At 43.9% G+C, this 27,000-nt stretch overlaps 1 protein-coding gene across 7 annotated transcripts in view; it reads right to left on the bottom strand.

Moving 5' to 3' along the window:
* PTPN4 (protein tyrosine phosphatase non-receptor type 4) overlaps window positions 1-27,000 on the bottom strand; it is a 236,115-nt gene that overhangs the window by 72,026 nt on the left and 137,089 nt on the right. For all 7 annotated transcript variants that reach the window (XM_073305038.1, XM_073305037.1, XM_073305040.1 and 4 more), the window contains one exon: window positions 9,263-9,331. In XM_073305038.1, the coding sequence (XP_073161139.1) occupies window positions 9,263-9,331 (69 nt within the window). The remainder of the gene's footprint in view (window positions 1-9,262; window positions 9,332-27,000) is intronic.

The following is a 27,000-nucleotide window of genomic DNA, read 5'->3' as shown; positions in this document are numbered from 1 at the left end:
CCTTGTGCCCATGAGTGTGCATCCTGCACAATGGGATTCAGGTGGAGGTGCCGGTGCTGCTGATTCTGAGTGGGAAGGGCAGGGAAAAGCGCCCGCTGCTGGTGCTGGCTGTAGTTCTGACAGATCTACCGGTCCCGGATCTGAAGGGGCATGTGGCTGCATTGCTTCTTCCATGAGGAACATTCAGAGATTAAGCTCCAGAGCTTCTTGAATCCAGGACGGAAAGTAGTGGCAGCTGGAGCAGCGAGTGGCAATGTGGGCTTTGTCCAAATAATAAAGGCAGTGTTGGTGCTCGATGCTTAGAGAGAAGGAGTGAGGGCACAAACCACAGTACTTAAAGCCAGCTTGCCTGCGCACACTACCCAGGCCGGAAGAGAGGGTCTGTAATAGAGCCGGACTCACCCGGCGGCGCCTCCTGCTGGTTGTCCTTGGGAATTAGGTCATCAGCCTCTGGAGCGCCCTCTGCTGTCTGGTGATCCACCTTACCGCCAGCCCCAGTCCCTCCCAGGACCCGGTGCCTCCTCCCACTGGGGTGCTGCCCCCTGGCAGTAAACCCCAACAATCCCTGAGGGTCTCCCCTCCCCGGGGAACCCCCACCCACTATCCCCACCTCGCCTCAGTCTTGGTTACTGCCAGTCATCGCTTAGCCCTGCTCCTCGGGGCAGACTGCAGTGTATCAGCCACTCATCACAGGTGAGGGGGTTCGGACCTGCTGCCTCTGTCTACCCATGGGCTGCCCCCTGGCAATCTTCGTATCTAATAGGCCCTAACCTAGGCTTCACAGCCTGGAGGTTTCCAGGCCGGAGAGCCCCTGCTCCGAAGGCCTTTTCCCCTCAGCCCTGCCCCAATCTAGGTATTCCCTCAGGTCCCTGCAGCCAGGCCCTTCCCTCTCTGAACACAGAGACACACTCTGGCTAAGCTTCAGCCAAGCAGCCCCTTTACAGGCCCAGCTGCGGCCTGACTGGGGCATGGCCCAGCTGCAGCCTGACTGGGGCATGGCCCAGCTGCAGCCTGACTGGGGCATGGCCCAGCTGCAGCCTGACTGGGGCATGGCCCAGCTGCAGCCTGACTGGGGCATGGCCCAGCTGCAGCCATTCCCCCAATCAGCCTAGTCCAGGGCTGACTTTTAAGCCCTAGAGGGCAGGAGCAGGTAACCACCCCGCTACAGGGTACCACAAAGGAGAGAATTCCAACAAGGAACACTTAACCATCTAAAATGGACAACTAACTACGACTATAAAATAAACTAACTATATACAAGGCAAAAAGAGGGAAAACGCAGTACTACTAAGCAGGCTAGGAGCACGAGGAACAGGGGTTTCTACTCTGGCTATGCAATGGTAAGAGGGAACTAGAGCTGAAGTCATGGAAACGCCACGTGGCTGATGCACGACGCATGTGCAGGTCAACACACACTATTATGAACGGTTCCAGCTCCTGGCGCACCGATGTTTGGACTCCACATAGGGACCAGCATGCAAAGAACAACAATCATTAGTATAAGGGAACCTATATATGTCAGCAGAATTGGAGATACTTTCCCAGATACACAAATTATACAACGGTGTGCTCAGACACCACAGTGATAGGCACAGTGTAAAATCCTAGACAGATGATTTAATCATAAATCTCAATTAGATGGATGGATGAGGTGCTTGAATTGGATTTATGGAGAAGGTACCCCTACAGACTGATGCCAGGGAATATGTCTGTGTGTGGGGCTCCTAAATGCTGCCCACAATACAAATATTACCTTTCCTTTTGGGGCAAGCAACCTGTTTTGATGGTCCACCATCAAAGATTAATGAATCTGAATATTTCCCCAAGGGCTGTGCAGAAGAACAATGTTACACCAACAGATCACTCTATTCAGTTTGGGAGAACTTTCCAAATAATTTTGTTCTCATCTACTGATACTGTGACTCCTAGGAACCCTATTCCCCAGCTTCGTTCTCACAGGTCACTCTAGTTTTTGGATGTCCAGTGACAGATGTATTTGAGGGGAAAGATGGTTCTAATGTTGGTGGAAGGAATCTTATACCAAAGCTGAACAACTTCATCAAAGATGTTCTGAATAGTTATGCCATACCTGCGTGAAGGTAAAGAAACAATATCCACAACATATCTGTTACAGGTGGCAGATGGCCTCGTTAATTCAGTTGTTGCCTCTTGGTAGCTTAATCAAGTTGCTGTTTAAAGGAAATTTCTCAAGATTTTACCAATAATTTTTTTTTGGTTTCTGACTCAGATAGAGTCATCCATGAGGAAAAAAGTATATCCTAGGAACAAATGGCTACATCTCCAATCTTAGTACTAGAGGTATTGGGAAAGCTTCATTCCATAATCTGTATTTTGGACCCATGTTCTGCTTGGCAGGTGAAGGACCGTGGGAAAGTCCATTCCTGATTATCAATTCCTCATTTAAGGAGGAGCAGAGGTTTGCTGGATAGTATTGGTTCTGCTTAAGGAACATCTCAACACAGACAATCTGGCCAATTCCTTACTTGCGGCAAGTTTTCCTTTTACAAGTGAAACAACACTCCTTACTATGAAGCACAGGACAAAAAATTTCTAGTTAGGTGGGTAGGAGAAGAGATGAGTGAGTGAATTTGGGCATCATTAGCCATAAGCAAAAAATAAAAATAATAAATTACAATCTAATAAAATGTTTCCTTCTCTTATCAAGCTAGCTAAATATGCAGATAAGTGCCTCTTGACATCTTCAACTATTTAAAAGCTGTATTTCAAAACTGCTAAAATTTAGGATGCTATACAGTATTTTTCAGTTTGTTCAACAAGGGTAAGAAAGATATGCACTAGTATTGCGGTTACAAATCTGAGGCCTGATCCTAAGCCCAGTGAAGACAATGAGAGTCTTCCCATGGACCTTAATGGATCTTGGATCAAGAAGCATAATCTTGAAGTATAAGAAAGTATAGAAAGAACTGCAATTACTATAGGCTTTTGTACTTGGTTATTATTTTATTTATTTATGTATGTTCCAACTGTTATTTCTCAGGACAGTTGCTCACAAAGATAATAGAACTATCCTCCTTATACTAAGTTTGGTATTCTGTACCTGAACGTTAATTACCGAGTCCAGCCCCTTGCACTGAGGCAGGACCATCTACAGGCAGGTATTTGTCTAACCTGTTCTTTAAAACCTCCACTTATGGGGGATTTCACCCTTGGACGCCTATTCCAGTGTTTAATTAACCCTATAGTTAGAAAGTTTTTCCTAATATCTAACCCAAACCTCCTTTCCTGCAGATTAAGCCCCTTACTTCTTGTCCTAACTTAAGTGGACATGGAGAATGATCACCACACCATCCTTTTTATAACAGCCCTTAACATATTCATTATTAGGTGTACCTTCAGTCTTTTTTTTTTTTTTGCAATACTTTACACCCAGTTTTTTCAACCTTTCCTCATAGCTCAGATTTTCCCAACCTTTTATCATTGTTGCTCTCCTCTGTGTCCATATCTTTCTTAAAGTGTGGCACCCTGAACTGGGCACAGTACTCCAGCTGAGGCTCACCAGTGCTGAGTACAGCAGGACAACTACCTCTCAAGTTTTACATATGACACTCCTGTAATTCACCACAGAATACTATCCTTTTTCACAACTGTATCACAGTGTTCACTCATCTTCAATATTTGATCCACTATAACCCTGAGATCCTTTTCTGCAGTACTGACATCTCGGCAGTTATTCCCCATTTTGTAGCTGTGCATTTGATTGTTCCTTCCTAAGTGTAGTACTTTGCACTTTTCATTACTGAATTTCATTTTGTTGATTTCAGACCAATTCTCTGATTTGAGAATCTTTTTGAATTCTAATCCTGTTCTTTGAGGTGACAGTAACCACTCCTCCAGCATGGTGTCATCTGCAATTTTATAAGTTGATTCTACACTCCATTACCCAAGTCATTAGTGAAAATACTGAATAGTACTAGACCCAGGACTGACCCCTATGGGACTACACTAGACACATCCTCACAGTTTGACAGCAATCTATTGATAGCTACTCTGAGTACAGTTTTTCAACCAGTTATGCACTCACCTTATAGTAATTTCATCAAAACCATATTTCCCTGGTTTGCTTATGAGAATGTCATACGGTACTGTGTCAAAAGCCTTACTAAAATCAAGATACATCACGTTTACTGCTTCCCCCCATCCACTAGACCAACAATCCTGTTAAATAAGGAAATTGGGTTGCTTGGCATGATTTGTTCTTGATAAATCCATGTTTGCTATAACTTATTACCCTTATCCTCTATGTGCTTATAAATTAATACTTTAGATATTAAATATTACATCTTCCATTGCAAATAGACTATTACATCATCCTATAGCAATCCTTCCCAATGTTCTTGGTTTCATAACACACAGCAACATGAATATCTACAACACAAACCTGCTTAACGAGAACCAACTGTAATATCTACAGAAATGCTAAATGCCACCATTTTAAAAAACAGATCTATACAAAAGAAAATAATAACTACATCTAGTGAAAAAAAATTCAGAAAGGCAGGTTCCAGGAACAAAATTTGCATAATACCAGGGGAAATCAGAGAGCAAGAATTAGCCTCTATATTAATGTGAAGGGACTAATGTGAACTCAGTATTATGGTTTGGAATTTAAATGCACAATAGATAAGAGGAATTGTACTTCAGTCCCTTGTACATATGTAGTATATTTTATAAACATCTTATATTTCATATTGCTTTTCATTCTGAGGAATCCCAATGCACCTTACAAATTAATATGCAAACAATGCACAGAATGCTTCATTCACCATAAAAAATCAGTCAACTCTGGGATCAGGCACCAGATGTTTATCAGTTAAGAGCAACACTATGGAACAGCTTAGAATAGATGTGAAGAAGAATGCTGCATTGAACTGAAACTGCAGGAGGAATTTTAGGTTCACCAAACAACGCCTTAAGTTGCAATTTGGCCAGGACACCTGAAATAAACACAACTACTCTTATGAATAGATCCTAAGTAGAATGTTGGAGTAATCATAATATTGGCTTTACATCTCATCAAGAAGATAGGTTCCCAAGCCGCAGTGCCCACTGCGCCATGAGGCATTAGTTCGGCACTGACAAAGAGAAGAGTGCCACCGACTGAATAACTAACAATTTCCTGACACATCTATGTATTCCTGGAGCAAAGTACTGGCTCTACCCAACCATGCTTAGCTTCTGAGATCTGACAAGATGACAGCAAAACATGAATGGTGTGTAGCTTTTAATTAAGTCAGAACTTTCTGAAAAGCAATAACTGCAGACAAGCTCTTATTCACAGCTTTGCCCAATCACTACTATAGTATTTTTCAAAATAAAAACAAAATGTTAATAGTAGGGCTGTCAAGCGATTAAAAAAAATTGAGCAATTAAAATTAATTGCATGATTAATCGCACTCTTAACACTAATAGCATAATATTTAAATATTTTTGGATGTTTTCTACATTTTCAAATACATTGATTTCAATTACAAAACAGAATACAAAGTGTACAGTGCTCATTTTATATTTATTTTTGATTACAACCTAATGCAAGTACTGTAGTGCAATCTCTTTATAATGAAAGTTAAACTTACAAATGTAGAATTATCTACAAAATATAACTGCATTCAAAAACAAAACAATGTAAAACTTTCGAACCTACAAGTCCACTCAGTCCTACTTCAGCCAAACAAGTCTGGTTACAATTTGCATGAGATAATGCTGCCCACATCTTGTTTACGTCACCTGAAAGTGAGAACAGGCTTCCGCATTGCACTGTTGTAGCCGGCATCGCAAGATATTTACGTTCCAGATGTGCTAAAGATGCATATGTCCCTTCATGCTTCAGCCACCATTCCAGAAGACATGTCCATGCTGATGACAGGTTCTGCTCGATAATGATCCAAAGCAGAGCAGACCAATGCATGTTAGATGCATGCAGACCGAGACTGCTATGACATGAAATATGCTATGCAGACTGATGCATGCAGACCGAGACTGCTATGACATGAAATACATGGCAGAATGTGGGTAAAACAGAAAAGAGACATACAAATCTCCCCCAAGCAGTTCAGTCACAAATTTAATTAACACTTTTTTTTTTTTTTTAACGAGCATCATCAGCATGGAAGCATGTCCCCTGGAATGGTGGCCGAAGTATGAAGGGAGATATGTTTAGCATATCTGGCACATAAATATCTTGCAACTCCGGCTACAAAAGTGGCATGTGAATGCCTGTTCTCACCTTCGGGTATCATTGTAAATAAGAAGCAGTCAGCAGTATCGCCCATAAATGTAAACAAACTTGTTTCTCTTTGCAATTGACTGAACAAGAAGTAGGACTAAGTGGACTTCTAGGCTCTAAAGTTTTACATTGTTTTGTTTTTGAGTGCAGTTATGTAACAAAAAAAATCTACATTTGTAAGTTGCACTTTCACAACAAAGAGATTGCACTACAGTACTTGTATGAGGTGAATTGAAAAATAGTATCTTTTGTTTATAATTTTAAAGTGCAAATATTTGTAATAAAAATAATAATATAAAGTAAGCACTGTAGACTTTGTATTCTGTGTTGTAATAGAAATTAATATATTTGAAAAAGTAGAAAAATATCCAAAAATATTTAATAAATTTCAATTGGTATTCTATTGTTTAACAGTGCAATTCATCACAATTAATGTTTTTTAATCGTAGTTAATTTGAGTTAATCACGCGAGTTAACTGCGATTAATCAACAGCCCGAGTTAATAGACCAATTAAAAAGCCTCTAAAACACAAGGCAAATCACCCCTATAAAGTTAAGCAGTTGAGCACACAGACTGCAGTACTAGTTTACGCCCCAAAAAACCACCCACGATAGAGATGTGCATTTATAAGGAGCCCAGCAAGAAGCACAACAAAAGCAACACACGAAGAGAAATGGAAAAAACTAAAGAAAAATATATTTAAGCCACACCACTTTTTAAAAAAACAGGGAAAGAACGTAGCCGGGGGGAAATATCAGCATGATACAATGGTGTATACAATGAAGATTATAATAAAATGAGTGAGAAATCAAATTATTCACTTAGTCAATCAAAACTTACAGCAGTGAAGTTAATACAAAACAATTTCTTTTTTGGACAAATTTATTAGCCTCATTACTAAACTAACATATCTAAGTACTTTTATAAAACAAATTAAGCAGACTAATCTAAAGATCTAAATATTATTAGAATGACTGACCTGCGAAAATCCAATCAGATTTGGCAGAGTTATTGGTTTCTGAAAATTGTAGTCTGCACATAATCAGTAGAGCTTATCAGTGGCTGGCTGCTAAAATCTTTGAGCAGTAACTGCTCTGAATCTCATGGAGCTACCTATGTACTGAGGAAACTCCCAGCCCAATAAAATTCCGTACATGCCAACTGCACTGGATGCTCGTAACTCACAATGATCCCCTTATGTTCTAGGCATAGATCTAGAGGTCCTGGCAGAAGGATGCAGCAGCAGTAGCCATCTCTTTGGTCTAACTTAAGTTATACTGTGCTGTGCATTCAGAATGAAAATGCCAAATTTCTGCCCTTGACTGTACTCTCTAACCACTAAAACCACAATCCCCCCACCCATCCAGGAGTAGAATCCAGGATTCTTGATTCACAACATTACTCTGCTGTCTTGCGAACAGTTACCGTAAAATTCAAGCGAAGTGTGCCATCCTCCCCTTCTAGGGGCTTGAGTACACAGAGGATAACAGCCTATTTTCACTATCATCTTATTCTTTGGGCACAAGAGGTAGAGGTCTGTGCTTTGGATCTAAAGGCTCTGGGTTCCAAGCTCGCTATGACTCACTAGATGCAAATTCAAGCACTTAAAATGTAAACAGTGTCAGAACGAAGGTTGCCTGAGAAACCCCCTAATGTATATACATTATGATAGTCTGACTACATAATCTCGTATTACTTATTCTACAGAACCCATTTTACCTGATGTACAAGACAGACAGTGAATCAGGCAGCATACTACAAGAAGAGATAGCATTGTTTCTTGTGAATAGGGCACTGGACTGGGACTCAGGAGAGCTAGATTCTATTCTTGTTTTATCACAGATTTTCTGTGTGACATAAACAGGATTACCAAAATTCACATATGCAAGGGGACTGAATTTAGGTTTCTAACTTTTTCAGAGTCAAGCAGTCAACATAAACATTCTTTTAATGTAGTTTTTTTAGTGTAATAATACTATACAATGCGCAGCCACAGGCCTACACTTGTTAAACACCTACCAGTTTATGGCAAAGTTGTAGGTACTTGAGAACAGTCTGTTTCACACACAAACACACACACCACAATCTTCGTATTGTTCCATTAAAACATTTTATTTCCAAGACATGGACAATCACCAGTTTAGCCACTTAACACATACATTGTTTTCCATTTCCCTACCCTTTGTCTCAGATCATAAACTCTTCAGGGCAAGAGTAATGCTTCCTTTTGTTTGTAAAGTGCCTAGCATATTGTGGACACTATGGAATCCAGCAGAAAAATAATAATTAGAATTACAATGCTGCAGAACAGTTTCTACAGTCAGCCAATTATGATATAATTAATCACTTCTGAAGGCATTCTCAAGAGAATTCTTAGCAAAATTACGGTAATAGAGGTTACAGTGAAGTACACATTTATGAAGATCTGGGCAGTTAGGGCAAATATTTTAAAGGGAATTACAATTTTAGAATATTATCACTGAATGAACATACCCATAAACTCACACGTGCTCAACAGAATGAAGATAAGAAAATTCTTCTTGTAGTAAATTTTATTATTAGTTGTACTGAGGGCCCCCACTATGCTACGTACTGTACGGACTGGAAGACCGTCCCCACCCTGAATAGTTTGCAATCTTTTCTTTGCAAACACATAAAAAGGAAGACACCGGAGTATCCTTTTTTCTGTTATGTGTTTCCTTACCACTTCTGCCCACCTCAGATAAAAAGATATGTTCCAGTATTCAAATTATAACTCCTTGGTATGGGTTCAACTCCACCAAAAGAGCAGCTCACAAGAGATAAAGCTTGCATATCTATTATTTTTTTTTAAAAAACGGAGAAAAGTAGTTTATCATAACATCTCCATCCAAATATACTGGTATTGGGAGGAAGCTTATTGAAGTGCACAAAGTAACCTACTGAAGAGTCTAAGTCCAAAGTAGTATTAATTACCATATAATTAAATTCCACACAAACAAATGTAAATGGCTTACCTGGCAAATACCCTGTCTTTGTTTGCTTTTTCTTTACCATACTGCACAGACTGGACCTCTGTCCTCCCACTGAAAGAAAATTACAACATTGGAAATGTAAAAGAAACTTCTCTACTTAATAAGTATAGGCAAGCTGTACCGCCACATTTTAAATACTAAATTACGCTCTCAGTTATGTCCAAATCATCTCACTGACTTCAGTGGCTTTTAACCGAGGGCGGAATTTGGATTTATGTATTCAAACCAAAGTCTCTTCTTTCACCTTAGAATTGGTTTTGTAACACAGAGAGATTTAGTCATATTTATTCCATCTACAGAATAAAGCTCTATCTCCTTTTCCATTTTAATGCAGCCAGAGCAAGCAATCTAAGTCACATACTTCTACCCTTTGGAAGCATTTACCACTGTAAATCCTCCCTGCCACAAACACGACAAAAACAAAGAGCATGCTCTCTGTATTGCTCCCTACTTCCTTTAATGAGCCAGTTTTGAGTTTGCTCTTGAACTTCAGATGCACACACGGCAGGACCCTGGGACAGGTAATTCTGTAATTAGCAAAATAGATATGGCCCTACTTACCACCCTAAAACAGTAAGAACTGCAACTAACTCCTAATAAATAGAAAAATTCAGGTAGTAAAATCATTTCTATTAATGACCAAAACAGGACATCTTGCTAGTTTAATAAAAATACCAAAAACAAAACAGAAAAACATTGCTTCATGAGTCAGATAAGCTTTGACACTTTTACTTTTAAAAAGCTTTTGACACTTGTAAATGCTACTAAAAGGGCCTTTTATAACCCTATGCCTATAAAAGAACAGGAAGTCAGTTACTTGCCATAGTTAGCATTTTTGTAAAAGGTACCTAGTGATAATAGATCACCAACTTGTGGATCATATTCCTATTATGAATATGGGTCAAATTTTTGCACAGCTTGAAGGTCTTAACTGTTGCACTGCCTCATCATTAGAGGAGTACATCTGCCTCGGTTACTCAACTTCCCTGCCTCTATTCCTTAAAAACAATTAAACAAAATAATTACACAACTCTGAGAGCAAAGTGGTTGAGGGAACAGATATCTATGTTAAACTATTTTCCCAGAATAACAATTATCATTCCTTATCTCTAAAAGATACAAACAACAATAAAAGAGAGCATGGTCCCAGGAGCTGTGAGCTGCTGGGGAGGGGGAGAGGGAGACACCCCAGAGCTGTCAGTTGCCACAGGTGGCAGGGACCCCTGAGCTCTGAGTCACTGGGGCTGCAGGAGGGGTCCCAGAGCTGTCACCCACCACAGTGGTGGGTGCTGGACTCCCGCCCAGCCGGAGTCTCCCAACACTCCCCGGTAGCGGGACTCAGGCTCTTTTTCCCTCTGCTTGGACTTCAGTCTTTCCCCGTCAAACCTCCTGTCCTTATTTTTAGTAAAAGTCACAAAAATGTCACAGGGTTCCATGAATTTTTGTTTATTGCCCTTTTACTAAAAATAACAGTGAAAAAAATCTTAAACCTTAATCATGATGGTCTCTTCCAGCCTTAAAGTCTGAGTCTCAGGGCCTCCCCTTGGTCTGTATCATTTTGAGGGGCTCATATAGAATATCTTTTCCATTTTGAGAAGTTAGTCTTGAGGGAACACACTGTCAGTAGTGCTCAGCAGTCAACATCCAAGGCGTCAGGTGCAACATCTGACCTTTACTCTGAGATATTATGTCAGGGCAGGTTGGGAGTTGCACAAGGGGCCATCTGGCTACCTGCAACAAGTCTGACAGTCAAAACTGCCTCAGCTTGAAGAGAAAGGAGAAGCTCTGGACATTGGAGGTGTCCATGCATGGTGCTAACTCAGGCTATGCAGCTGTAAGAAGAAGCTAGAGAGGCAGTCAGTCCACCCTTCCCCTTATATTCCCCATGCGGAGCACGAGGAGAGCAGGGGTGCAGGTGTAGACTAACAAACAGTGCTTGCAAGAATTCTCTGTTCTCAAGTGCATGGAGTGTTTGTGTACCCACAGTGGAATATACATAGGGGCCAGCACTCAAACTCAGCAATCCTAATGATATTCTGGAATGCTTTTAAGTCATCTGGTACCAGTACTGCTTCATCAGGCAATGAAGATAATGTAGAGGTGATGCAGGTTGCTATTGTTCCTGTCCCCTTCTTCTTGATCTTCTGGTGCATCACTGGCCAGGGACACTGATGAGGGAAGTGACCTCTTCATTGAGTGTGGTGTACTGCAGTATCTCCAACAGAGCTGTGGTGCCATAATGTAATATGGCTGACTTGTATATTTTTGGCCAGGCCAGTGCCTTTCCTGATGAGCTCACAGTGTCTGAGCCCTGCAGGGAAAACCACTATATCTTTCTGTGGTGTTCATCACTGACCCAGAGGAGAGAGTTCTCTGCTGAAGAACGAGAGAACATATGCTCCAAGGACAGAGAGGAGGAATAGATCTTCTCTAGGGGAAGCTGAGCTGCATACTGCGTTCTCTGTAATGGGATCTGTACAAGTAGGTGCTTTGACTACCCAGCTGACAATCCCAGGGCACATCAAAACCAAGAGTGTGTCACTTGAGCTGGGGTCAGTGTTGGAGAAGTTTGTATCTGTCTCATAAGCTGCTCCTTATCCTTACCAGTCCATGACACCATGCAGAGTGTGATGTTTATTTCCATACACTTTATATTATCTGTCCTTTTAGGTGGATGCTGAGCTCTGTCTGGAATCTGTCTTTGTGCTCAAAGCACCCCCTCCTCATGCAGACTTCAATGCCCCTCCCTGCATAGCCCCTCCCATGGCTATATAAGGGCTGCACCATCCCAACCTCCTTCTCACCACCTGCAGCTAGAGCTGGAGCTCTTAGTATGATCTTTCCTCACACTTATCTTCACAGCTCTTTGTGATTTTCTTTCTTTATAGTTATAGTTAGTACCATTAGTTAGCAGTTAGGTAGTTTCTTCCAGTGGTATGCCCTTGTGACAGGTTTGGCCACAGAGACCCCCTGGGGACTGTCACCTCACGTGCTGGAATTACCTCTGAGCCCATTTTCCCTGCCAGCTTGGGACTCCAGAACCCTGCCTTGATGATCCAGACATGCTAGCCTGCTGCAACACAGACCCGGGTCTGGTCCACGCCCCCAGAGCTGCAGACTTTAACCAAAAACTGCTCAGCAGGTCACCTATCTCCAGCATCCAGACACCCAGTTCCCAATGGGTTCCAAACCCTAAATTACCCTGTATAAGCTTTATACAGAGTAAAACAGATTTAACTCATAAATTGTCTTCCCTCTATAACACGGATAGAGAGTTATGCACAGCTGTTTGCTCCCCCAGGTATTAATCACTTACTTTGGGTTTACTAATGAACAAAAGTGATTTTATTAAGTATAAAAAGTGGGATTTGAGTGGTTTCAAGTAATAACAGACAGAACAAAGTAAGTTACCAAGCAAAATAAAGCAAAAACATGCAAGTTTAATCCTAATACATTAAGAAACTGAATACAGGTAAATCTCACCCTCAGAGATGTTCCAATAAGCTTCTTTCACAAACTAGACTCCTTCCTAGTCTGGGCCCAATCTTTTCCCCTGGTACAATCCTTGTTAGTGCCAGCAGACATCTTAGGGCTTGTCTACACTACTGCATGGCATCGATCTAAGATACGCAACTTCAGCTACGTGAATAGCATAGCTGAAGTCGATGTACTTAGATCTACTTACCGCGGTGTCTTCACTGCTGACGCTCTCCCGTTGACTCCACTTGCGCTCCTCGTTTTGGTAGAGGAGTCAATGGGAGCGCACTCAGCAGTCGTGATTTAGCCGCGATAAATCAACCCCCACTGGATTGATCGCTGCCCACCGATTCGGTGGGTGGTATAGACAAGTCCTCCGGTGGAAAGCAGAGGTGTTCTCATGACTGCGGTCCCCTTTGTTCTGTTCAACCCCTTTCATACTTTTTGCACAAAGTGGGAATCTTTTGTCTCTCTGGGTCCCCACCCCTCCTTCTAAATGGAAAGGTACCAGTTTTAAGATGGGATTTCATTACCAGGTCACATGATTACATGTCCTGTGAGACCCCAAGTCTTCATTCTTCCTGGCCTGACTCACAAGTAAACAGAGCCATTTACAACCAATTGTCCTAGTCAATGGGAGCCATCAATATTCTAAACCACCATTAATGGCCCACACTTTGCATAATTACATAGGACCTCAGAGTAATACTTCATATACCTAGTTTCAGATACAAGAATGATACATTCATACAAATAGGATGAACACACTCAGTAGATTATAAGCTTTGTAATACCTTACAAGAGACCTTTTGCATAAAGCATATTCCAGTTACATTATATTCACACTCATAAGCATACTTCCATAAAACATTATGGAGTGCAACGTCACAGCCCTCATCAGTTTCATTGCCCTTCTTCTAGGGCAGCTCTTCCCCATAATGATTCCCACACTATATGCTTACTGTGTCTCAGGGAAGGGTACATAAAAAAGGTGCTCTAGTTGTAAATCCTTTACAAAGAGGACACAGGTGGCTAGAGACTTAAGACTAAAGCAGCACCTTCTCGAGCAGGCAATGAGACCTGCCTCGGCACTGCAGACTGCTGTGGACTGTCAGGCCCCTCAAAGTGTGCCTGAGCCGGTACAGACAGGTACTTCTTGAATGAGCTCAGATTACTAGCCCAGAAGGAAGACAGACCGCTTCCCCTCATCAGGTTCCCTGAGAAAAAGAACCTACAAAACAGACTGAAGCCATTCCAGAAGTCAGAGAGGTGCGTCTTCTCTAAGAGACGTGCCGACTAGCACCAGCAGTCTCCTCATACATGGGACAGAATGGTGTCACAATAAAATGACCCCCCCCCATGGGGTCCCCGGGTAAGCATCAGCATTGTATATTGCTAACGCCTTTATATGCACTGGAAAGTATCTTGGGAAGGGCTGATGGTGTGAGTGTGGAGTAAAAGATTCCTTTCTAGGCTACGAGAGGCCAAAGGAGGAGGAAGGAGGAAAGGAACGGGTTAACTCGATGACCAGCTTGGCCCGAAGATAAGGAACAAAACTGCAGCCCAAGGCCAGCGCACACAAACAAGTTCTCTGCTGCCAAACAGCCAGATACCTGTGTCTCAACCCCAGCCAGCCATGAGAAAGGAGACCTGAGCCAGACAGAACTGAAGGGGTTGCAAAACCAGTAAGATTGCGAAGGCCAGTGAGTTGAAAAACAATAGTCTCACGACCCTGAAACCGGTGTGCTTTGGGGAAACTAAGGGAGCCACAGAAGACCGGTTCAGACTGGTACCGAGAGCATGGGGGGGCAAAGGTCCCTGAACAAAAATGCCCCCAGAAGAACCCAGGGCTTAAAACCCTCCCGAGAGCTGAAGCAAGTCAGAAATTTACAGAGGACCCTAGACGACCTGTGCACAAGGCGGAACTCTCCTCTACCCTTCCCCCGCTCTTCTTCTTACATTACACCCAGGCTTGGTCAGCCTTGGGTTGTGCGTGTGTAAGTACAAGAGTGGGTTAGGGCTCGGGTACAACACTTTCTTCCTCTCTTTGAGTGACGTGGGGCGCGCTGAGCACTCACCACTGTTATTTGGTTAATAAAGCTTTAAACTTAGTCACTTAGTGTTCTCCTTCATCTCCTCCCCTAAAGATCCTGCGGCCTCAGCCTGATCACTTGAAGCCCCAGGCAGATTGGTAACATAAATCTGTCACAATGGGGCCATCAGCACGCTCTCTGGTACCGAGGCAGGATCAGGAGGAATCCGTACCATTGACTCCAGTACCTTTGACAGTGGCACTATCAGTTTCCATTCTGACTGCATATCAGGAAGCAGCAGATTTGCTATGCCTGCCTGTTCCTGACTCAGTGATTATTCTGGACCAACTGACTACAATGACACCATCCTCAGCAAACTCCAGACTTGTGGCACACTTGTCGTCATTGCCAATACTATGATCTGCACTGCAGTTTATCTACCGTGAAGGGTTGTTGTAGACTTATCGCTCAGCATCGAGGGCATCAACATGGATGGAATCTTAAGTACTGGTGCTGACTATGATAAAGTCTGTATCTGCTGGCCCATGAGCACCTTCATTTTTAGTAACGATGTCTCTTCTTTTGGGGCCCAGTATGAGTTTGAGGCTGGTACCAGTATTCAAGGAACCATTGATTGTTCCTTAGCTACTGACTGCACCGTGGGGTTGGGCCATGGATGACACTGGATGCTTGATGGCCCCATTAGGAGTGGCCCCACTGCCACCATTAAGCTATTTGGAGAGATCCTCACAGTCAAGCTCAGAGGCATCTCCCTCCCCTTCCCCATCTCACAGATTATTGAGACAGAGCAGGAATCATAGTGGGTATTGGCATTGGTAACTTTCCAACAGTAGAGACAAGGGACCCTGGACTACTACTTACTGGCTGCCAATTCCTCATCCTTATCCATAATGGACTCAGTGGAATCCCTGGGAAGTCCCTCATTTGGCAAAGTCCCAGTTCTCTGCTCACTCTAGGACGAGATCACCTGTACCTCCAGTAGACTCCCTGCATGAACCACCAGTCCTGCAGCCACTAGCAGAGGGGGCTCCCTCTGTGTTAGAGTAGCTTGAACCTTTAGGGCAGTCAGATGTCATTCCTCAAGGGATTCCATCTGTCCCAACTGCATCTTCCTTCTCGTCACTGGATGACACAGCAGTACTTGAGTACTCATCTCCAGTACCAGAGGATTTCAGATTATATCAGGAGCTGCTCAGATGCATAGCATCAGTCTTAAGTATTCAGGCCAAGTTTGTGCAGGAAACATCCATAAATTGGTGGAGATCCTCCAACATTCTGTTCCTGGGAGAGTTGCTCTCACTATAAATGAAGCAATACTAGAGCATCTAAATCCCTAGGAAATAAACCTTCTTTAACACCCATTGTAAAACGCCCTGACAAAAGACACTATGTGCCACTGAAGGGCTTCAAATCTGTTTTCTGTTATTTAGCTCCAAATTTCCTTGTGACAGCAGCAAATGAGTGAGAGAGACAGAGAAGATATAAATCTATGCCTAAGGAAAGAGTCCAAAAGGCTAGATTTAATGGGGAGAAAGATCTACTTGACTTCCTCCTTACAATATGTATTGCAAACTAGCAAGTTCTATAATCGAAATACGATTTTATAAACTGGGACGCTATGTTTATATCTGTGGAAAAGTTACCAGAATTCTTTGGGGAGGAATTCAAAGTCTTTGTTATGGAGAGCAGTTTAGTGTCCTTGCAGTCAGCCCTGGATATAGCAGATGCTTTGTCCAGACTCATGGGCTCGGTTGTAAGGATGAGAAGAATCTCATGGTTTTCTAACCATGCATACATAGCTCCTGAGATCCAACAAAGCACAGAGGACATGCTGTTTGATGGTCGTCTCCTATTCTCATGGACAACTGATGAGACATTACATTATTTCAAGAACTCCTGGGCTCCACTACACTCACTTAGGATTTAGACCCAGGCCACAAAGAGACACCATTTTGGGAATCAGCAGCAGCAGCAGTATTCTCATTGACATTCTGTCAGTCTTTCTACCTTGTGTGGCACAAGATTTCCCCAGAAAGAGGAACGAATCACAGAGGAAGAAACCTTTTAGGTCTAGTTTTAGTCAAATGGCTCTCCTCGTCCTTCTTTGGCTAGACAGTCTGCTTGACTGGTGTTTCAAGAGCAGCACCTCAATTGTCACGCTCATAGAATATCAGGGTTGGAAGGGACCTCAGGAGGTCATCTAGTCCAACCCCCTGCTCAAAGCAGGACCAATCCCTGATTTTTTTCACCAGATCCCTAAATGGCCCCCTCAAGGATGGAACTCAGAACCCTGGATTTAGCAGGCCAATGCTCAAACCACTGAGCTATCCCTCCCCCTTAATAGCTGTCCCAAATAGCTGAGCTATCTTTCTTCTACAGTGCTTGTGAGAGACTAACTACAGACAGCACTTTAGGACTGAGTTACACATGAAATTCCTATTCTTTCCCCACTCACATCCTGCTAACCCAGAACTCTGCAGGGACCCCTCTCACGAGCCACTGCTGTTACAGCAAGCACAAACCCTCTGTATTCTGGGGGCTACAGAGGAGGTTCCTCCACTTCTTTGCGGAAAGGAGTTTTACTCCCAGTACTTCCTGATCCACAAATACAAGAGGAATGAGACCTATCCTTGATCTCTGTGCTCAACAAACACATCAAGTACATAAGATACCACATGGTTACACTGGCTACTATACTTCCCGCTCTGCATCACGACTGGTTTGTTGCTCTCAATCTCTAAGATGCTTATTTTCATGTGGCAATCTTCCCAAGCCACAGAAAATTCCTTGTTGCTGGCCATTACTAACAGTACACAGTTCTTCCCTTTTAGCCTGTCATCAACTCCACACATCTTTACCAAATGCGTAACACTGGTGGCAGCCTCTCTCACAAGGAGGGTAGTTCATATCTTCCTATACCTGGATGATTGGCTACTGAGGGTATGTATACACTGCAATTTTATAGCCCCGCAGTCCTACCCCGCAAGCCCAAGTCAGATGATACGGAGCAGCCATGGTTGTTTTACTGAAGTGGAGACATACCCTGAGAGGCTCATCCAGGCAACAGGTTTTCAGTCATCTCAGGCTCACAATAAACCTTTTTGATGGACTGGGTCTGATCTTAAAAAGGGGCAAATCAACTTTGAAGTAAACTAAAAAAATCAAGTTCACTGGGACTCTGACAGACTACGAATTTGCGGGCCTCTCTCCCATCTACACAGTTCCAGACAATTCAGCAATTTTGTCAGGATCTCCATTTGCACTCTTCGACCATGATCCGGGCATGCCTGAAGTTAGTGGGCCATCTGGCTGCATGCATGTATATAGTGCAACGTGTGAGATTGTGCCTGCGTCCTCCTTCAGTGGTGACTGAAATTAGTCTATCACCCAATTTTCCAGCCGCTGGACACTCCTGTCTGGGTGCCCCTGGAGACACTGCACTCTTTACAGTGGTGGATAGAATACAATGTGTCAGAGTGTCCCCTCTGCCCGCCCTTCACCGACCAACACAGCAGTTACCAATGCCTATACAATAGATTGGGGAGCACATCTGGAAATGTTAAAAATTCAGGGTTTGTGGTCAGAAGAGGAAGCTTCCTGTCACATCAACCCGCTGGAACTTTTGAGCAATACACAATGCCTTTCAGGATCACATCTGTGGGACAATGACTCATTTTCAAAGACAAAACCACTACAGTATATTGTATGAAACAGCAAGGGAGTGGCTGTTCCAATAAAGTTCTGGCACCCCTGCGTTGAGGAATATATTGTACAGTGGCTCACTTACCAGGCTCTCAGAACACCTAGCTGATCACTTCTACAGGTCTTTTTTGAACTACATTAACCCCATAAGTGCTCCCTAAAGAATGGTGTGCTGAAGTCCAGTTTCTGGCAGTGGGGCATCCATTCCATAGATTTGTTTGCAACAAAGGACAACAGATAATGTCATCAGTTCTGTTCTGAAGCAGGACTCAGCCCAGGGTCTCTGTAAAAGGAACTTCTACATGAAGAAGCGCCTCCTCCTGGCCACTCTTGGAATTAGTCTTTCAACCTCTTCTCACGGTTCCTTGGTCTGTCCCGCTCTTTGGCCCCTCTCTTGCTCCTCAGGAGCTACCACGCCTTGCCTTAGTCCTCTGGCCAAGTCACAAGAATCCTCCCCTCCCGGGGTACTATCACAGTCTTCCACGCTGTCTCAGGCAGTCCTTAACTCTACTGTAGCTCAGTGGCTACAACAAATAGACCCGGACAGGCTTCAAGTTCACTACCCAGATAGCGCCACTCATTCAGTGGCTGGTAGGGGAAACCAGGCTCACGCTCTACTCTGGGTTCCAGTCCAGGGGCCCAATCTCCAGCAGCCAAGGTCTGTACTAGCTTAAACTTTCCTGCCACACCCTGGACTACTTCTTATCTTGCCTACCCCACGCTCTCATTATTCACCCTTCTAGCTAAATCCCTATCTCCCGGTTTTGCTAGACAAACCCTTCCTCTTGGGTCCAAACCCCTTTCTCTTCCTTGTCCCATGACGAGTGACTGTATGCCTCCTCCTCTCAGCCCCCTTTCTGCTACCAGCCCCCTGGTTTTATTGAAGCCCCTCCTGTTACTGCACAGGTGAGCTTTCCTTAATTAGGGCTCTCCTCTCACCTAAATATCCATCAGCTTGCAGCCTAGTAGGTTAATTGGCCCATCTGGCCTACATTAAGACTTTCAAGGCAAGCATGGGGAGAACATCCCATTACAGTCTTTTACCCACACCACCCATCTAAACTGGGAAGGTAACCGGACGTATACCTTCCCCCAATCCCTTTGATTCCTGAGGTTAGCCTTAAACTCAAACTGGATCACGACAAACTCATTCTGATTGCACCAGCATGGGTGAGGCAATGTTGGTTTTCTGACGACCTCTCTCTTTTGGCTTTACCTACTAAGCCTTACACTCTTTTCTTCCTAACCTACTCACTCAACATCAGCATACTCACTCAACCTTTAAAAAGTGGAAGGTAAATCCCAGTGAGGAAAATAGAAAGGAGCATAAACTCTGGCAAATGAAATGTAAAAATATAATTAGGAAGGCCAAAAAAGAATTTGAAGAACAGCTAGCCAAAGACAAAAAAATTGTTGCTATTACTTTTGAAAAGTACATCAGAAGCAGAAAGCCTACTAAACAACCAGTGGGGCCACTGGATGATCAAGATGCTAAAGAAGCAATCAAGGACGATAAGGCCATTACGGAGAAACTAAATTACTTCTTTGCATCAGTCTTCAAGGGAGATTCCCAAAATTGACCCATTCTTTTTAGGTGACAAATCTGAGGAACTGTCCCAGAGAAAGGTATCATTAGAGGAGGTTTTGGAACAAATTGATAAACTAACCAGTAATAAATCACCAGGACCAGATGTTATTCACCCAAGAGTTCTGCAGGAAATCATATGTGAAATTGCAGAACCACTAACTAGTTTGTAACCTATCATTTAAATCAGCTTCTGTACCAAATGACTGGAGGACAGCTAATGTGATGTCAATTTTTAAAAAGGGCTCCAGAGTGATCCTGGCAATTACAGGTCAGTAAGTCGGACTTCAGCACTGGGCAAACTGGTTGAAACTACAGTAAAAAAACAAAATTGTCAGACGCGTAATGCACATAATTTGTTGGGAAAGAGTCAACATAGTTTTTGTAAAGGGAAATCATGCCTCACCGATCTATTAGAATTCTTTGAGGGAGTCAACAAGCATGTGGACAAGGGGGATCCAGTTGCTATAGAGTACTTAGATTTTCAGAAAGCCTTTGACAAGGTCCCTTACCAAAGGCTCTTAAGCAAAGTAAGCAGTCATGGGATAAGAGGGAAGGTCCTCTCATGGATTGGTAACTGGTAAAAAGATAGGAAACAAAGGGTAGGAATAAATAGTCAGTTTTCAGAATGGAGAGAGGTAAATAGCAGTGTCCCAGAGGGGTCTGTACTGGGACCAGTCCTATTCAACATATTCATAAATGATCTGGAAAAAGGGGTAAACAGTGAGGTGGCAAAATTTGCAGATGATACAAAACTACTCAAGATAGTTAAGTTCCAAGCAGATTCCAAAGAGTTACAAAAGGATCTCACAAAACTGGGTGACTGGGCAACAAAATGGCAGATGAAATTCAATGTTGATAAATGCGAAGTAATGCACATTGGAAAGCACATATAAAATGATGGGGTCTAAATTAGCTGTTACCACTCAAGAAAGAGATCTTGGAGTCATTGTGGATAGTTCTCTGAAAACATCCACTCAATGTGCAGTGGCAGTCAAAAAAGCAAAAAGAATGTTGGGAATCATTAGGAAAGGGATAGATAAGAAGACAGCAAATATCATATTGCCTCTATATAAATCCATGGTATTCCCACATCTTGAATACTGCTTTCAGATGTGGTCGTCCCATCTCAAAAAAGATGTACTGGAATTGGAAAAGGTTCAGAAAAGGGCAACAAAAATGATAAGGGGGTATGGAACGGCTGCCTTATGAGGAGAGATTAATAAGACTGGTACTTTTCATCTTAGAAAAGAGAAGACGAAGGGGGGATATGATAGAGGTCGATAAAATTTGACTGGGGTGGAGAAAGTAAATAAGGAAGTGTTATTTGATCCTTCTCATAACTAAGGGTATTTTTAGTAAAAGTCATGGACAGGTCACGGGGCAATAAACAAAAATTCATGGCCCAGTGACCTTGTCCATGACTTGTACTATATACACCTGACTAAATCTTGGGTGCTCTGGTGGGCTCTGGGGCACCCACTGATACTGGGGGAGGATCTCTAGGGCGCCCGCTAGTGCTGGGGGGGGATCTCTGGGGCGCCCACTAGTGCTGGGGGGGGATCTCTGGGGTGCCCGCTGGTGTGCATGCTGGGGTGGGGGCCTCCAGGGCACCCACTGGTGCTTGGGGTGGAGGGGGAGCAGCCTGGGACCACTGCCACTGCTGCTGGCAGGCGGTGTCCCGGGACCTCTGCTGCTAGCAAGGGGCGACCCAGGACTGCCGCCACTACTGATGGCGGGGGCGGGAGGGGCAGCCCGGGATCACCACCACTGCTGTGAGGAGTGGGGGGTGGTGTAGCTGGCTGCTGCAGAAGTCATGGAGGTCCTGGAAAGTCACGGAATCTGCAACTTCCGTGACCTCGGTGACAGACTAGCAGTCTTACTCATAACACAGAAACTAGGGGTCACTGAATGAAATTAATAGGCAGCAGGTTTAAAACAAACATAAAGGAAGTACTGTTTCCACACAAAGCAGAGTCAACCTGTGGAACTCCTTACCAGAGGATGTTGTGAAGGCCAAGACTATAACAGGGTTCAAAAAAGTAGATAAATTCATGGAGGATATGTCCACCAGTGGCTATTAGCCAGGCTGGGCAGAGATTGTGTCCCTAGCTTCTGTTTGCCAGCAGCTGGGAACGGGCGACACTTGTTGATTATCTGTTCTGTTCATTCCCTCTGGGGCACCTGGCATAGGCCACTGTTGGACGACAGGATCCTGGGCTAGATGGACCTTTGGTCTGACCCAGTATGGCCATTCTTACGGCCAGGCTGTTCATCCAGCATTGGGCAGCCTGCACTTCACTGCATGGATGCTGCATGCCTAGATGAAGATAAGGGGCTATGCTCGGAAGCAGTTTGAGATATTCTGCTTAGTAGTAGAAAACTAGCCACAAGGTCCACCTATAACTTTAATGGAAATGGTTTTCAGTTTGGGCAATGTACAAGCAAATTCATCCCATGTTAGCACAGGTTCAAGATATTTTGGATTATCTGCTGCATTTGAAATCTTTAAGCCTCACTCTGAGCTCCCTTAATATTCCCTTGGTGGCGATCTCAGTTTTTCATCCTTCCATTCAAGGTAAGTCAGTACTGTCAAACCCTTTAATGGTGAGATTTTTTTTTTTAAGGGTATTATCCATCTTTTTCCATTCGTAAAGGAAGCAGTACCATTGTGGGACCTTAAGGAGCTGGAGGCACCATTCAAGCTGACAGCAACATGTTCATGGGCTCTCCTCTCAGTGAAGATAGCCTTCCTTGTGGCTATAACATCTGCAAGAAAAGTCAGCAAGTTGCAGGCCTTAATGGCAGGTCCTCCATACACTCAATTCTTCAAGGAAAAGGTGGCATTAAGGCCACACCCCAAATTTCTGTCCAAAGTGGAATCTCAGTTTCACCTTACTCAGGTTATTTACTTACCTATATTTTTTCCTAAACCATATTTAAGTGCATAGGAGCAGCATCTACATAGCTTAGACATCAGGTGGCTTTTAGCATTTTATTTAGGAAGGACTGAGCCAATTATAGTTTATCTCCTTGACTCTGTGTGTCCTATGCTGAGTGGATGAAGGGACAACCAGTCTCGACTGAAACTATTTCCAAATGGATATGGAGTGGTTCAGATGATGCTCAAGATAGTTAAGACCAAAGCAGACTGTGAAGAACTTCAAAAAGATCTCACAAAACTAAGTGATTGGGCAACAAAATTGCAAATGAAATGTAATGTGGATAAATGTAAAGTAATGCACATTGGAAAAAATAACCCCAACTATACATACAATATGATGGAGGCTAATTTAGCTACAACTGATCAGGAGAAAGATCTTGGAGTCATTGTGGATAGTTCTCTGAAGACGTCCACGCAGTGTGCAGCAGCAGTCAAAAAAGCAAATTGGATGTTAGGAATCATTAAAAAAGGGATAGAAAATAAGACAGAGAATATCTTATTGCCCTAATATAAATCCACGGTATACTACAGATGTGGTCCCCTCATCTCAAAGAAGACATACTGACATTAGAAAAGGTTCAGAAAAGGGCAACTAAAATGATTAGGGGTTTGGAACAGGTCCCATGAGAGGAGAGATTAAAGAGGCTAGGACTTTTCAGCTTGGAAAAGAGGAGACTAAGGGAGGATATGATAGAGGTATATAAAATCATGAGTGGTGTGGAGAAAGTGAATAAGGAAAACATATTTACTTGCTCCAATATAAGAACTAGTGGCCACCAAATGAAATTAATGGGTAGCAAGTTTAAAATAAATAAAAGAAGTTCTTCACTCAGCGCACAGTCAACCTGTGGAACTCCTTGCCTGAGGAGGTTGTGAAGGCTAGGACTACAACAGGGTTTAAAAGAGAACTGGATAAATTCATGGAGATTAAGTCCATTAATGGCTATTAGCCAGGGTGGGCAAAGAATGGTGTCCCTAGCCTCTGTTTGTCAGAGGGTGGAGACGGATGGCAGGAGAGAGATCCCTTGATCATTACCTGTTAGGTTCACTCCCTCTGGGGCACCTGGCATTGGTCATGGTCGGTAGACAGGATACTGGGTTGGATGGACCTTTGGTCTGACCCAGTATGGCCATTCTTATGCCTCCACAATCATTATGGGCTCATTCAACTAGAGCTCATGCAACATTGGCTGTCTCTCTTAGCAATGTCCCAGTAGTGGATATCTGTTGGGCTGTGACATGGTCTTCTGTCAGACTTTTGCTAGAGACAAGGTGGGTGAGGTGATATCTTCTATTGGATCAACTTCTGTTGGTGAGAGAGATGACAACAACAACACTGCATACATACTTTAGCTAGACATTATGCTATCACCATGGCATGGATATCATATACAAACTTTGGGAAGACAGTTGTGCACTCACGATTTATATAGACTCTGAGCCCATCTCCTGCTGGAACTCTTGTAAGTTACCTGAGTGGAACATCTGTCTGCAGCCACTTGAAGTAGAAAAGATTGTTACTTACCTGTACTGTAACTGTTGTTCTTCGAGATGTGGGTGCAGATGTACTCCATGATCCATCCCCTGCCCCTCTGAATCGGAGTTTCCAGCTGGGGATTTCATTGCAAAGAAACTGATGGGGGTTGGGGCGGGCCATCCATACATAGCAATAGGAGGGTCTATGAGACGAGGGGCATGAGAGCAGCCCCTACAGGTACTACTAGGCAAAATTCTGACTTTGATGCATTGGGCACGTGCAGACCTGAGTGGAATACCTCTGCACCCACATTTCAAACAAAAACAGTTACAATACTGGTAAGTAACTGTCTTTTCAGACACTCATCAGATTCGGTCTTGCTGCCATAGGAGGTAGGGAGGAACTGAGGGTGGTCATAGCTGACCCAGCCTTTATGCTTTTGTAGGAGAGCCCAAGGAGGCACAAAGTTCACAAGCAGCCTTGGACATCACTATTTAAAAAAACCTCCAGTCTTACACACAAGGCAGATGAGCACCTACAATGGGATCCACACTGACGTATATTCAAAGAAGAATGACCTTTTAGATACCATTTTCCACCTTATTTGTGCTGTATAAACTACTAATTAAACATGACACCACAATGAAGTTAGATGGTAAGCACATCAGGACAGGGACCTTATCTTCTATATGCTCTATAAAACCTGTAGTACATTTCTGACTGCTATCAAAGTATTACTGCTCCCATGCTAAATACGGAGTCAGAGGTTAAGTGAGACTTATCTAAGGTCGCACACGGAATGTCAGTGCCAGGATCAAAATACGTGACCTTATTTGCCTCTCCAACTAACTCCATTTTCCTTCCCCCTTTCACCTCAAAGCTCATTGAATACACTACCTGCAGTAGATGTCTGAAGTTCTTCTGCTCCAATTCTATCCTAGGCCCTCTACAGTATGGCTTCCGCACTGCCTCACACTCCACTGAAAATGCTCTTTCCAAAGTCTCTAATGATCTCTTCCGAGCTAAAACTCAGTTTCCAATTAATACCAGGTTCTCAGTGTGGAAACTGTGGAAAATGCACTCAAGATACAGCTTGTCCAAGGCAATGAAGAAATATATGAGACACACCTCTGGATGGCTTCTTGACCCAACCTTCCCCAAAAAGAGTTCTTGAATGAAAACAGACTGTCCTTGCTAGGGATTCAATACTTAGAAGAATAAAAAGAATATTCTGCAAGAAATGTGCTGCTTTCCCGGAGCCAAGACACAAGACTACTGTTCCCTCTCAGCTGTGTGTGTATGCGCACGCGCACACAGATTCTAAACCCCGCACACACGGGGAAACACCGTGCACATATTTGTCTCATGTCCTGATTGCACATCGGTCGGGATGCCCGCTCACCATCACCGCCAAAGTCCTGGGGCTGACATGGCGGCACTTCCTGGGGCAGCTCCCAGTGGCGCGCTCGCCCACCGGCAGGAGCCTGCAGTGCAGGCGGCTCCCTCCTGCTCAATCAGAGGTGACGGGGCAGGGCTTGCAGGTGCCCCCCGCCCCGACCAGATCTAATCCTAAGAGGCAAAGGGACCTGCTGGCTCTTAGGGTTTCTGCATGCTGCTGGGGCCTGCAAGCTCCGCTCCGCGGCTTCCACTGGCGCTTTTCCCGGCCACTGGGAGCCACAGAGCTCACGCTTGTGGCGGGCACAGCACATGGTGAGTGGAGAGCCCCCTGCTCTGACCCTAGGAGCCAGAGACCTCCCAACAGGGCTGGTGAGTGCAGCCTGGGAAGGGGGCAGGGTGTGGTGGAGTGAGTGACCGGGAGGTGTGTGGGGGGTGCTGGGCTGTAAGGGTGTGGAGGGCACCGGGTAGTGGGGGAGGTTTGTGTGTTTTGGGGTGCTAGGCAGTGGGGGCCTGTTGGGGGGGTTCTGGGCAGTGCGGAAGATCTGTGTGTGTTAGGGCAATGGGGGTCTGGGTGGGGCATTGTTTAGTTGTGGTGGTGGGACTGTGGGGAAGGGCACTGGGAGGGAGGGAGGGATGGAGTAGATGTCTCCAGTACAGACAGACATGGGGTTCTCGGGCCCTTGACCAATGCTTCAAATTTGTTGCCTAGATGTTGATGGCTGTGAAGCAGCTATAGCAGGAGTAGGTTGTTGTCTCCTCAATGGCCTCTGTTTGCAACACTGTGACTCATACTGCCAATGTTGTGAATACGGAATATGGTGGTAACACTGAGAAGCATAATAACTCCTGTCTTTTCTTGGGTCTAGGTGTATAGATCCCCAGAGATCGCAGTGTCGCTCGTGAATCTTTGTGTGTGTGAAGAGTTGTCGGTCTTTTCTGTGAAGAGTTTGGGCCCTTCAAATGGTAAGTCTTCGACTGTCGATTGTACTTCCCTAGGAAACCCAGGGAGATGGAGCCATGAAGTCCTTCACATCACCACTGCAGTCGTCACTGACCTTGCAGCTGTGTCTGCAGAGTCCAGTG

Source organism: Lepidochelys kempii, chromosome 11 (genome assembly GCF_965140265.1).
Source record: "Lepidochelys kempii isolate rLepKem1 chromosome 11, rLepKem1.hap2, whole genome shotgun sequence".
Taxonomy (NCBI): domain Eukaryota; kingdom Metazoa; phylum Chordata; order Testudines; family Cheloniidae; genus Lepidochelys; species Lepidochelys kempii.
The sequence above is the reverse complement of the archived record's forward strand: the minus strand, read 5'-3'. Positions and strand labels throughout refer to the sequence as shown.